At 33.5% G+C, this 14,849-nt stretch overlaps 1 protein-coding gene across 4 annotated transcripts in view; it reads right to left on the bottom strand.

The window, feature by feature from the left end:
- Positions 1–3: 3 nt before the first annotated feature.
- The window catches only part of TRPC1 (transient receptor potential cation channel subfamily C member 1), a 28,338-nt gene continuing 13,492 nt past the window's right edge, over positions 4–14,849 (bottom strand). For 3 of the 4 annotated variants that reach the window (XM_087965119.1, XM_087965120.1, XM_087965121.1), the window contains 6 exons: positions 11,459–11,598; positions 10,571–10,714; positions 5,634–5,809; positions 4,037–4,238; positions 3,489–3,683; positions 4–1,482 (listed from right to left, as the gene is read on the bottom strand). In XM_087965119.1, the coding sequence (XP_087821245.1) occupies positions 1,255–1,482; positions 3,489–3,683; positions 4,037–4,238; positions 5,634–5,809; positions 10,571–10,714; positions 11,459–11,598 (1,085 nt within the window). In that variant the 3' untranslated portion in view covers positions 4–1,254. Of the gene's footprint in view, positions 1,483–3,488; positions 3,684–4,036; positions 4,239–5,633; positions 5,810–7,369; positions 7,565–7,917; positions 8,120–9,205; positions 9,382–10,570; positions 10,715–11,458; positions 11,599–14,849 lie in introns of all 4 variants that reach the window. The other variant, XM_026664631.2, reaches the window with a different exon arrangement.

The raw sequence follows: 14,849 nt of genomic DNA, 5'->3' as shown, positions 1-14,849 counted from the left end.
TGTATTTAAAAAGCCTCAGGAGAAATATTTTATTTAAATTTCATTCTCTTTATTTCCAATATTTTAGCAATTATTAGATGACCAGCACCTGTTAGCCACAGTTTGCAGAATTTAATGGAAATAATCAATTAGTATATTTACAAAATAAATAAACATAATTAAACTGGGTATCAATATATACATTAAGACACTCCAACATAAAATATATTTTAAAAATAAATATGAGACTAAAACAAATGATGACTTCAAAAAGTATTTTTTGCAAAATTGAGAGAAAGTAATCTGGTTAAATACAGTATGCTTTCAATGAAAACAGTGAAAATATGTTTGTTGCACTTTACTTGACCCATAACACTTGTAAAATGTTTTACTATAAATATTTTAAGAGAATAAAATATTTCAAATATTTTAATATTGCTTTTAGAATGAAGATTAAATCTTATAGTAACTAATACAGTCAACAGAAGTACCATAGTTCCATCTAATTCTGCTGAATTATCTAAAAGAGTAAGAATGTTGAAATTCATTATTTCAAGTATCTCATCTTGGAAATAATGAGATATAAATAGGAGCTAGAGATATAGATAAAAATGGCACCTTTAGATGATCTCTATGAAATTTTAGTCAGCCATCATTTTACAAAAAAAATATGAAACCATAAAAGTCAATTCCAAAGTATTACATTCTTTGGTATCATTCATCAGTCTTTGAGGACCAAAATGTCACAGGGATGGCAATATGGCCTTTCAATATTACTCAAACTCCAAAAGAATTCTTTTAAAATGGCATTATATGAACCTAATTTGACAGTTTTCAGAAGTGTAGTTTTTTAAAATATGTTCATAACTGGTTCATGGTTATATTAATTTAGAAAGGTACAATTGTTTAAAACGTGTGAAATATAATTTGTAACTTCATTTTATACTTCAAGAGGGAAAAAATAAACATTTCCTTCTCAAAAGTGCAACAATGTACACATAAATTAGTCAATGTCGATAGGATAATCAGAATATCAAAATTGACCATAACAAAATATTTCCATTTAGCTGACTATACAGTTTACAAATTATATACATCAAAAGCTTCACATTAATTCAAAATCACTAGTTACTGTTTCACCACAGAATCTGGCAGTTTTTCCATTGCATTTTAAAAATATATTAATAAAATTACTGCTTTTGAACCAGATTCTCTCCCCACCCAACACGCTGCAAATGTAGGTGCCTGAGTGCAATCATTAGAAAAGTCTGAAAATTAGTTTCTTTGATAAAATATGGCATATTTTGATGTCCGAAAACCAAGTAAGTCTCTCATTTCATTTCGGAATTTTGATAAATCCTGTCTGAGTTCATTCAGGTTTTCCACTGTTGCCTCATCAGTACTTTGCATTCTCTGTCTCATGGAAGTTAAGTAACGATGGACTAAACAACACATCACCTTTTGGTAATTTTCATCTCTCTTTTGCTTCAAATTTCTCCACTCCTTTAAATAAATAATGGCAAATTAGATAAATGGATGTAGCAAATCATTTTTAACTGAATATTAATCTAAATTCTTGAGATATTCAAAATATCAAAAAGAAATCAAACTCCAACATAACTACAGGCTAACCATCCAAATAACACCTTTCCAAAATGTCACAAATTCCATGAATAAACTGCAAGGCGCAAATGACGCCCCATAAGATTTGTCAGCAGTTGCATCAAACAAATAACTAAGTTGCAACTTCTGATTTATCATTTAACCTTTGGATTAATGACAACTTTTGACTAATTTGCTTGGTTTTTAATGTTTTTAATGTCTATAATAAACAAAGTTTGTGTTTCACAAACCATTTTATCCCTATTTACTGTATCTATATTTGCAATTAATGCCTCCTTACGATATACAGATAGAACATACATATTGTACAATAATGACCAAAATTACAGAAGCTACCATGCTAGCAACCCCTATTGGTTTGTCTATTTCACCTGTCTGTATGGCATTTGAACAAAGAACCTGTCCAAAATATGGTGTTTTCTACAGATGTAATTTTTAAAAGTTTGCCCAGGAGTATTTGCCACCAGCCATAACAATCCAGTGTTAAAATCCTAGTTTAAAACTGCCCTGCTATGCCTGTGCATGTGCATTTTTATGCCACAACAACATATGGCCTTATTGTGAATAAGGCCATATTGAATTTGTAAGTTTGCTCTGCTTAAAAGCAATACTATGGATTATTTGAGTTGATTCAAGAAACCTGACAATTATTTTAGGATGCCAATTGGACTGTGACTTGGTACACATCCTAATCCAAAACACTGTTTGCTTTACCATGGTTGTTCAACAAATGTTTTGAATAAACCAAAATTGGTTTGGTTTTCATATCAAAACAAAAGCATACTGACTTTATGACTATATCTACATGAGTAAATATCTTTACAATATCCCCTAAATACTTCCATCCTTAATAATACCAAGATATAAATTGTTATATATAGTCTTCGTTGTTCAGACATAAGTGACACATATAAGAATCAGACAATTATCTATGTGTCAATGTGTGCATCTACTTACCTATACTAATAAGTATATATCATCAAAAACTAAGTATATGGAAGTTGCTTGACAATCTAGGGTAACAACTGATTAGTAATCTGGCTAGAACTGATGTTTTCTAGTACTTGTTAAAAATATACTTGCCCTAAAAATAAAAATACCTCTGTTTTGAGATACAAGTTTAATGCAGTTTAGCATTACATTCATAGTGATGAGTTCAGACTCAACCACTGAAAGGCTGCCCAAATTCTATAGAGATAAACTAGATTAAGTATTTTGGAGACTTTGATGTAACACATAGAAGTATAATTTGTTTGCTAAGAGAAAACAGCATCCTTATCTACACCACTATTTCACAAATTGCACTTCCTCCCAAAGGATATGTATGTAATTCAAGAAGTTGCCTTCACCTCAAAGCCATATATGGTACAAGACTGGGTTAATTGCCTTTCACCAGTTAATTCTGCCTATCCACCCACTTTACAGGATATGCAGGCTCCAGGTCTCCTCCTTAAAGCAATGACTTAGGAGACATGCCTTTTCTGTTGCAGTGTTTTGTTGCCTATTCTTTGGAAATATCTCTCTCCTCGTGCCCTTGAAATTTGGATGGTTCTGACCCGGTTAGTCTTTAGGAAAGGTTTAAAATGTGGATTTTCCTTAGAAAATGCATATGGAAAATCCTTAGGGCTAAGACATTATATGAACCCATATATCCTGTGAGATGGAACGTGCAATTAATGAGCCTGGCTATGTTTTGTTGAATGTGTTTATTTATAGGTTTTGCTTTTTGTTGATGTACGATTCATATTTGCATGACCTTAAATGAGAGAGGTCATTTAATGTACATTGCCTAGAGTTATGATTAAGTTACAACCTATATAAATCTTCCAAAGTAGTGAAGGAACCATAAAAAATAAATGCACATGATTATATAAACAATTCCTTACCTTTAAACTGTTCTGCCGCTTAACTTTGCCTGATGACGTGTGAGAAGAAATCCATTTACTGAGACTGTTAAATATGTAGCAGATTGTTTTGGGAGCAGGAATAATATTGAAAGGTGGAGGTTGTGTACATTTATCATCAAAATAGCTAAGCCAGAGCTTTGCACGAGCAAACTTCCATTCCTTATCTTCATGATTCTAAATTATTTAAAATATATAAAGATGTCAGAAATTTTGCTAAATTATGATTATGTATCAAGATATTGTGTGCTACCTCTATGTCATGTCACTTTTAATATAGGCCACACAAAAATAAAAGGGGTTCAATTATCCAGTCAAGATCTTGACTTTTTCCCCTCCTCCTCCCACACAGACAAGGTTTAGTTTATGAATTATTAATGAAGACAAATGAGTCTCATCAGTGTTTTCCAAGCATTATAATGTATTCACCAAAAGTAGAAAACTCCACATCCAAATTGAGAAGACATTATTATCCAGGCTTCAAATTTTGTTATAAATACAATAAAACAATAAACCCTAAAAGTACTTACTGCTATTAGCTGAAAACTTTTATGAAGCATTGCCACTAAAAGCTTGGTAAGAACAATGACAACTACTACATTATATGTGCCAACAATAATAGCACCCACAAAAGACTGCAATTCTTCACCATAATTAAATCTGGTGACAAATAGAGCTACATGTGCAAGGGAGAATATATACCAAAACAGAGCAAAGCAGGTGCCAATAAACCTAAGGATAGAAAAAAAAAACTTTGATTAGATAACCCTTGAAACACATAAGGAAAGAATAATTTGTTGTATTGCTCATGATGTTTAAAATCCAGATTAAAATATGAATGCTATTCTACATCACTTGAATGTTTAGGTCCAAAATTGTATAGGAGCATAGTGAGAGAGAGAGAAAGCACATGATACGTATATAGCAGGGTGAAACTTAGTGTGAAAATAGACATACTCTATAATATGTGTTTTGATTAATAATTCAGGATAAAAATTAACTTTATATATGTGGCTCTGAAATAACTTCATTGCAACTTCATGGTCTAATATGTGAATTGGATTTTAATCTGCATTGGTTTACATATATCATAGATAAAATTTATCTCACAATATATGTAAACATTTGTAAATATATAGTGAAAAATAAATGTCAAAATGCAGAAATAAATACAAATACATTAATATAGATCAATGCAAAATTTTGAAAGTTCTGAGATTAACACAAAAATAAGATGGAACAGAATTATGGGTAAATACATATAAACTGGCATGGACACTCAGTATTTAAGAGACAGCTAATCATATTTGTTTCAAGGTTGACTGACTAATCTTTAAATGAAAGAGTTATTGCACAGTATAAGTAGAAGTGAAAGAGAAGATGGTAGAGATTTGGTATTATTTTTCCAGCTGTGAGTATGAGAGAAAAGAGAGCTGTTGCAATTTGTAAGTTAATTTTTTCAACTCATTATTGAATGCATTTGACATCAAATATAATACCGTGTTTCTCATATAATAAGGCCGGGTCTTATATTTTTTTGAGCCCCGAAAAAATGGCTAGGCCGTCTTTTCGAGGTGACTTAATCCCCCTCCTTGCATCTTCGGGCAGGCGGGCGGCGATGGCTTGGATGTTGATCTCGGTGTTGGTGGGGCACTTTGTCAACGCAGGCAGCACCATATCCGGGTGTGCAACAAAAGTACTTCCTAACAGCAAGCCCCCATGCCATTCCCCCATTTCGCATGTTTTAATATAGGCCTTAATTTGGGGGAGGGGCTTAATTTCATTTCATGTCTATAAAACATGCTGGGACTTCCTATTGGGGGAGGGCGTATTGTTGGAGAAACAGGGTATGTAGCATTATGATTGCTCTATAGGGTATATTATATAATTAAGTAAAAGCATTTGCTCAAACAGGACTGTAGTAAATCTTTCGCAGAGTCAATTACTGTACATGCTTAATAAATGCCATTTATATATAATATGGAATCAACTAAAATTTAAAGTAAGGGAATTAACAATTTTATTATCACGACGACAACACAAATAACTTCTAGAAGTTAGCATGTACCACACAAGGTACAAGCAAAGCACTAGCAATATGCAGAGTCAGAGAGCAATGAAACTTACGAGTGGAATGTGTCATTGTTTTGCTGCTCACAAAAAATCCCAGCACAGTCCTTCTCTTCATGGGTACTAAATCCTTTATCATAAAGTTGAGTCAACCCAATCGTGAATGAGAACAATACCAAAAGGAACATACCAAGAAATTTCCCAAAATCTTGCAACATCTGCCCCATTGAAATCTGTAAATACATATCATTGAAGATTACTTAAATTAATAGCAGGTGATGGCAAAATGGCAATTTGAACAAAGAACCTGTCCAAAATATGGTGTTTTCTACAGATGTAATTTTTAAAAGTTTGCCCAGGAGTATTTGCCACCAGCCATAACAATCCAGTGTTAAAATCCTAGTTTAAAACTGCCCTGCTATGCCTGTGCATGTGCATTTTTATGCCACAACAACATATGGCCTTATTGTGAATAAGGCCATATTGAATTTGTAAGTTTGCTCTGCTTAAAAGCAATACTATGGATTATTTGAGTTGATTCAAGAAACCTGACAATTATTTTAGGATGCCAATTGGACTGTGACTTGGAACACATCCTAATCCAAAACACTGTTTGCTTTACCATGGTTGTTCAACAAATGTTTTGAATAAACCAAAATTGGTTTGGTTTTCATATCAAAACAAAAGCATACTGACTTTATGACTATATCTACATGAGTAAATATCTTTACAATATCCCTAAATACTTCCATCCTTAATAATACCAAGATATAAATTGTTATATATAGTCTTCGTTGTTCAGACATAAGTGACACATATAAGAATCAGACAATTATCTATGTGTCAATGTGTGCATCTACTTACCTATACTAATAAGTATATATCATCAAAAACTAAGTATATGGAAGTTGCTTGACAATCTAGGGTAACAACTGATTAGTAATCTGGCTAGAACTGATGTTTTCTAGTACTTGTTAAAAATATACTTGCCCTAAAAATAAAAATACCTCTGTTTTGAGATACAAGTTTAATGCAGTTTAGCATTACATTCATAGTGATGAGTTCAGACTCAACCACTGAAAGGCTGCCCAAATTCTATAGAGATAAACTAGATTAAGTATTTTGGAGACTTTGATGTAACACATAGAAGTATAATTTGTTTGCTAAGAGAAAACAGCATCCTTATCTACACCACTATTTCACAAATTGCACTTCCTCCCAAAGGATATGTATGTAATTCAAGAAGTTGCCTTCACCTCAAAGCCATATATGGTACAAGACGGGGTTAATTGCCTTTCACCAGTTAATTCTGCCTATCCACCCACTTTACAGGATATGCAGGCTCCAGGTCTCCTCCTTAAAGCAATGACTTAGGAGACATGCCTTTTCTGTTGCAGTGTTTTGTTGCCTATTCTTTGGAAATATCTCTCTCCTCGTGCCCTTGAAATTTGGATGGTTCTGACCCGGTTAGTCTTTAGGAAAGGTTTAAAATGTGGATTTTCCTTAGAAAATGCATATGGAAAATCCTTAGGGCTAAGACATTATATGAACCCATATATCCTGTGAGATGGAACGTGCAATTAATGAGCCTGGCTATGTTTTGTTGAATGTGTTTATTTATAGGTTTTGCTTTTTGTTGATGTACGATTCATATTTGCATGACCTTAAATGAGAGAGGTCATTTAATGTACATTGCCTAGAGTTATGATTAAGTTACAAGCTATATAAATCTTCCAAAGTAGTGAAGGAACCATAAAAAATAAATGCACATGATTATATAAACAATTCCTTACCTTTAAACTGTTCTGCCGCTTAACTTTGCCTGACGACGTGTGAGAAGAAATCCATTTACTGAGACTGTTAAATATGTAGCAGATTGTTTTGGGAGCAGGAATAATATTGAAAGGTGGAGGTTGTGTACATTTATCATCAAAATAGCTAAGCCAGAGCTTTGCACGAGCAAACTTCCATTCCTTATCTTCATGATTCTAAATTATTTAAAATATATAAAGATGTCAGAAATTTTGCTAAATTATGATTATGTATCAAGATATTGTGTGCTACCTCTATGTCATGTCACTTTTAATATAGGCCACACAAAAATAAAAGGGGTTCAATTATCCAGTCAAGATCTTGACTTTTTCCCCTCCTCCTCCCACACAGACAAGGTTTAGTTTATGAATTATTAATGAAGACAAATGAGTCTCATCAGTGTTTTCCAAGCATTATAATGTATTCACCAAAAGTAGAAAACTCCACATCCAAATTGAGAAGACATTATTATCCAGGCTTCAAATTTTGTTATAAATACAATAAAACAATAAACCCTAAAAGTACTTACTGCTATTAGCTGAAAACTTTTATGAAGCATTGCCACTAAAAGCTTGGTAAGAACAATGACAACTACTACATTATATGTGCCAACAATAATAGCACCCACAAAAGACTGCAATTCTTCACCATAATTAAATCTGGTGACAAATAGAGCTACATGTGCAAGGGAGAATATATACCAAAACAGAGCAAAGCAGGTGCCAATAAACCTAAGGATAGAAAAAAAAACTTTGATTAGATAACCCTTGAAACACATAAGGAAAGAATAATTTGTTGTATTGCTCATGATGTTTAAAATCCAGATTAAAATATGAATGCTATTCTACATCACTTGAATGTTTAGGTCCAAAATTGTATAGGAGCATAGTGAGAAAGAGAGAGAAAGCACATGATATGTATATAGCAGGGTGAAACTTAGTGTGAAAATAGACATACTCTATAATATGTGTTTTGATTAATAATTCAGGATAAAAATTAACTTTATATATGTGGCTCTGAAATAACTTCATTGCAACTTCATGGTCTAATATGTGAATTGGATTTTAATCTGCATTGGTTTACATATATCATAGATAAAATTTATCTCACAATATATGTAAACATTTGTAAATATATAGTGAAAAATAAATGTCAAAATGCAGAAATAAATACAAATACATTAATATAGATCCATGCAAAATTTTGAAAGTTCTGAGATTAACACAAAAATAAGATGGAACAGAATTATGGGTAAATACATATAAACTGGCATGGACACTCAGTATTTAAGAGACAGCTAATCATATTTGTTTCAAGGTTGACTGACTAATCTTTAAATGAAAGAGTTATTGCACAGTATAAGTAGAAGTGAAAGAGAAGATGGTAGAGATTTGGTATTATTTTTCCAGCTGTGAGTATGAGAGAAAAGAGAGCTGTTGCAATTTGTAAGTTAATTTTTTCAACTCATTATTGAATGCATTTGACATCAAATATATCCTGTTTCTCATATAATAAGCCTGACATCAAATATAATATGTAGCATTATGATTGGGACAACTCATGATGCTCTATAGGGTATATTATATAATTAAGTAAAAGCATTTGCTCAAACAGGACTGTAGTAAATCTTTCGCAGAGTACATGCTTAATAAATGCCATTTATATATAATATGGAATCAACTAAAATTTAAAGTAAGGGAATTAACAATTTTATTATCAAGATGACAACACAAATAACTTCTAGAAGTTAGCATGTACCACACAAGGTACAAGCAAAGCACTAGCAATATGCAGAGTCAGAGAGCAATGAAACTTACGAGTGGAATGTGTCATTGTTTTGCTGCTCACAAAAAATCCCAGCACAGTCCTTCTCTTCATGGGTACTAAATCCTTTATCATAAAGTTGAGTCAACCCAATCGTGAATGAGAACAATACCAAAAGGAACATACCAAGAAATTTTCCAAAATCTTGCAACATCTGCCCCATTGAAATCTGTAAATACATATCATTGAAGATTACTTAAATTAATAGCAGGTGATGGCAAATTAAAGCAAAAAGAAAAGAAAAGGAGACAGGCAGAAAATTCTGTGAAATTACAAGAGTGTGTTTCTCTACGAGCGAATGGAATGTTTAATTTCATTTTATTTTGATGAAAAAGTAAAAAGTATCCTAAGTGAATAATTAGTTTAAAATAGCAAATATTCATAATGTAATGAAATATAATATACTATTCTATAAAATTTAATTAAAGAAGTTTGAGACCAGATAACCGAAAGCTAATTATTTTTTTAAAAGTATACATTTATATTATTGTTTACTTAAAAATAAACCTACTTATTTACTGAGCTTTCTTCCTGCTAAAAGATATATACATCTTCATTTTGAGGCAATGTATCTAGATTAGGGGTACAAGAATACTAGAGCTTGTAAAGCTATGAACTATATAACTTTAATTCTCAATCCACTTCCCTTCCCCCTCAAATCTTGAAAATAATAGGCATAAAACATTTCTATTGTTTCACAAATAATTTAGTATCACATATTTGATGGAATTCATAGCATTTAACAAACTGTTAATAGCAATAGCAATAGCACTTAGACTTATAAACCGCTTCATAATGCTTTACAGCTCTCTCTGAGTGATTTACAGAGTCGGCATATTGCCCCCAACAATCTTGGTCCTCATTTTACTGACCTCAGAAGGATTGAAGACTAAGTCAACCCTAAACTGATGAGAATCGAACTGCCAAACTGTGGCACTAAGAATATATATATATATATATATATATATATATATATATATATATATATATATATATATATATATATATATATATATATATATATAAAATATAAATATAAATATAAATATAAATATAAATATATAAATAAATAATCAATTTATAAATAAATAAATATTACCAGTTAAACATATGGAATTTAATTCTAATTCTAATTTTGTTTCTAAAATTTTGATTCAATGAAGCAACCAAACCTTACCCATATAGGCATAAGCCTGCATAGCTAGTTCAACAAATGATAGGGAGGGCAACTGTGAATACACTCAAATTATTTCAGTAAGTTTAATTAAGCCAGGAAAGTTTAATTAAGCCAAGAATTGAAAAACTAGGTGGTTATATGCTACTATTGCATCAATGCTGATAGTCATGTAACAAGATACCTGAAGTGGACCTAGGATGGAGCTTGTTGTATACATGAAGAACAGTCGGAGATAACTGAGAACATTAGCAAAAGCAAAGAGTCCTTCAGCCACAAGTGTAGGGTGGAAAGCATCCCAATCCTTCCTCTCAGCAAAATCATGGAACTGGAATTTTTAAACAAAACTTCAGATATAACTGATGAATAGTTCAGCAGTATCTCTCATGAAACATATTTCATTATTTAATAAGTTACTACACAACCAAGCTTGTTGAAATACCTATGTGAAATATAGTATGTGTATACCACCACCACCCCACACACAGATGATTGTAATCCATCAGTTTATTACTAGAAAATTTGGTGTGCTTTATATTTAAGAAATGAAAGCCAAACTATTGGCTTGTATTAAGTATTTAGAAAGTTATTTCTAATTAATTTTGATAATACAGTATATGCATAATACCCATAACTTATGAAAGCTATTATGATAATTCCAGATATATCTTTCAACAGTATTGTAATTTTCCTGTTATTTCACATTCTATTTTTGGAAATGTACTTTACTCATATATACTGTAGTTATCCCAGAAAGAATTTTTGCAAACAAGAAAAAACAAACAGGAAACATTGAAAGCTTTTTACATTAATTTAACATTTTTAGTTCTTTTATGTCACTTTTAGTTTTATGCTTTGCCCAAAGTTCACTGGAGATGAGCAGCCAAATAAATTTAAATAATAAACACATAAATGCATAAATAAAATGCCTACTTTCTGTAGCAGCATTAAATATATACAGACTGAACTGAAAGGCATACCAGACAATTTTAAGAATGAATGTCCTTAAGATTTCAGTTGTTGAAAAATACAAAAACTTAATACTCATGTTAACGTAAGAATGACTATTTACCTTATTATGGGCAACTACTTTGAGAGCAAAAGTTGCCAAATACAAAGAATTCATGACAAAACTAAGTTGATTTCGTGATTCGTCTAAAAAGTCTTCCAAGCCATCATACCAAAGTCTTTTAACATCTGACCATACCATTCCTTACAACAGAAAAAGAAAAAAGGTGTTCAGTCTCAGTATTGTCTATGTATAATTTTAAATAACTGAAAGACCAGTCTAATAAAGGACTACTCATTCCAAGGAGTATTTAGTGAAAAAGACAGATACCGAACCCTGAATTACCTAATATTCAATATATTCCAAATAAACTAATCAATTACCTTACAAAAATAGTTTTCCACTATAAATACGTATCGTATTTTTCTGTCTATAGGACACACTTCTCCCCCAAAAGAGTGGGTGGAAATGTATGTGCGTCTTATGGAGTGAATATTGCAGCAGGGGGAGAGGGGGTTGATGCAGTGGTGGCCACCACCACTTGTCACCACCATCGCCACGCTTTGGTGCTGCTGGGGAATGCTGGAGCCTTCACTGCCAAGCAGCTGATTGGCAATTGGATCAGTCTCCCGGAATAACGCTGATCAGCTATTCTAGGCAGTGAGGATCAGAGGCACCATTTCCTGCCAATCACTGGCAGCTGCAGCTGTGGCAGCGGTGCTAGGTGGTGGCAATCCCTCCCCCCTAGAACAGCTGATCAATGGTATTCCGGGAGGCCGATCCAAGCACCAATCAGCTGCTTGGCTGTGAAGCCTCCAGCATTCCTGGCAGAGGCAGCAGACACGGAGGAGACAGCAATGGCAGCATTTCCAGTCGGCCAGCCTAATGTTCAGTGGGGCTACAAGAGGCTGGGATCCAACTGTCACTCAGCTGACTGGTGGTGGGTTCAATGGAGCACAGCCCTGATGAGCCACATGCTGGGGCTGCGATAAGGTGATAAAGCTGACCAGGCTGTTTGCTGTTAGGATGCTAGCCAGATGAATACCTGATGGATGCTGGGAGGCAGAGGCAGATTTTTTTATCCCTTATTTTCTTCCTCTAAAGCTAATGTGCATCTTATGGTCCAAAAAATACAGTAATCATATTTAATAATAAATATTATACAATATTATTTTAGAATAGGACAAAATTGTTGAGAATATGACTGGGTTTGTCTCCCCCTCTTGTTATTTTTCAACAACTTTTTTTTTTAAAAAAAAAGTCAATGAAGTCAATGAATTTTTTTGTAATATATTTGTATTGAAGGTAAAACTCAAAAGTTGAGCAATATGTTTGCATAACATGCTAACTTAAATCTGGTACAAACAACTGACAAACTATTTAGTCACTGGCAAACAGTAGGTGACACAACAACTTGACAAAAAATTCACATCAACTTGTGAAAAGCCTCATTACCATCACAGTCATTTGTTCACTGGCCTGTTTTTAAAATGCTGAATATTCCTACAGTTCAGAATGTTGATATAATATAAATGTGACAAAAGCCGAACCATTATATGTGGCCCATTATAAAGAGCTCCATAGGTCTAGGACAGTGGTAGCTAACCTTTTTGGGCTCCTGTGCCAAAAATTGTGTGCGCGCTTGCGTGCTAGCACCCAGAAAACTATGCGTACTCCCCCCCATGCCCCCTACATATGCACGTGCAATCCCCACATGCCCAGCCACAGCGCTGCCGCCCCCTTACCTGCACTGTGCCTCACAGCTAATTTTCGGCAGGTTTGAGGCTTCAGAAAGGCTTCTGCAGGCTTTGCAGGCCAAAAACTAGCCCTGTTTTGTCACTTCCGGTATTTTTGAAAAAACAGGAAGTGATGAAACAGGGCTAGTTTTCGGCCTGCAGAAGCCGTCCTCAAGCTTTTGGGAGGCCGAAAAAGGCCTCAAACCCACCGAAAATTAGCTGTGAGGCGCGCGCATGCGCACTGAGGTAAGTTTGCCTGCAGCTCGCGTGCCGGCACAAATGGCTCTGCATGCCACCTGTGCACGCGTGCCATAGGTTCCCCATCACAGATCTAGGACAACTTGCTGTGGGCAACTTACTGTAGCCAACTCATGCCGGGACAACTCACCATAGCCAACTCGCCATAGAACAACTTACCTTCAGACAATGCAACATTATATTAATTGTTTCATTCAGCTACTTTTATTATTGGTGACCATATTTTCATCAAAAGTAACTGTTACATTTCTGGATTGACTTTATTTTATTATTATTGGCCACAGTTCCATATAAATTAATTTAACTTTTGTATTTGTTGAATTGTCCTACAGTGAGTTGTCCTATAACAAACTGGCTGTGAATTGACTGCAGCAAGTTGTCCCATTCTATGCTGTAATAGCTTAGTTTTGTAGCTTTATTTACTTTTTGGTACATTTACACTTCTTTCATATGTCATAGCATGATTAAAAAGAAGTAATGTTTAAGGATTACAGATCTCTTCACATTTTACCATGAAAAATAGCATTTCTGTAACTGATATTACTTCCTAGTATTACTCTTTCAGTAGTAGATATCTGAAGATATATTTAATCTTAACCACAATACATTTTTTTTAACTTCTTTAAGGTTATCAAATGCTTGTAACCACAGTTACATAGAGAAAATGAGCATACCAAATGCATCAAGCAATTATTATTTCATAGGCTTATCAGTCTTAGGAGACCAAAATATGATTTGCAATTTTATTGATATAAAGAAAATCACACCAAAAGTTGGTACGTTTATTTTAAAAAGCAATGAGTGGTGGAAAGTATTAGCAAAAAGCATTTTACAAAGCAGATTAAGGCAAACAAAAACAACTTGTTTCATGTGACCCATGAAAGCAGGCATTTTCCTTTAGAAAACTTGCATGGGTGTTTCAAAAACTGCCCCCTACTATCTGTGCATGTACTTTGCTGGGAGTTTCAGTAGAAGCATCTCCATGTGCACACAAGCACACGTTTAGAAAGTTCTTCCATAGCTGCTTAATGCTTTGAGGAGGGTGTTTTCCTTCTTCTAATATACTTTTCAAAAGGGGGGGGGGGGGGGGGGGGGGGGGGGGGGGGGGGGGGGGGGGGGGGGGGGGGTTTTTTTTTTTTTTTTTTTGTTGTTTTTTTGTTTTTTTTTTTTTTTTTTTTTTTTTTTTTTTTTTTTTTTTTTTTTTTTTTTTTTTTTTTTTTTTTTTTTTTTTTTTTTTTTTTTTTTTTTTTTTTTTTTCTGCGATACTTCACATAGACTTTTAATGCAATGATACTGAGAAATACTTTCTGCGCCACTGCTGGTTCTACTATCATATCAGATTGCTGGTTCTTGAAGGATCAACTAACACATTTACAGACATAGATGAGGTGCAAGAATAAAGACACTCCATCTGCATCTACCTAGATTCTGCCTTCCTGCTATTATAACCTTTTATGTGA

This window comes from Notechis scutatus, chromosome 4 (assembly GCF_049901735.1).
Source record: "Notechis scutatus isolate UNSWTSFEM ecotype Mainland chromosome 4, rNotScu1.2, whole genome shotgun sequence".
Taxonomy (NCBI): Eukaryota; Metazoa; Chordata; class Lepidosauria; order Squamata; family Elapidae; genus Notechis; species Notechis scutatus.
This window is presented reverse-complemented; position numbering and strand designations above follow the sequence as displayed.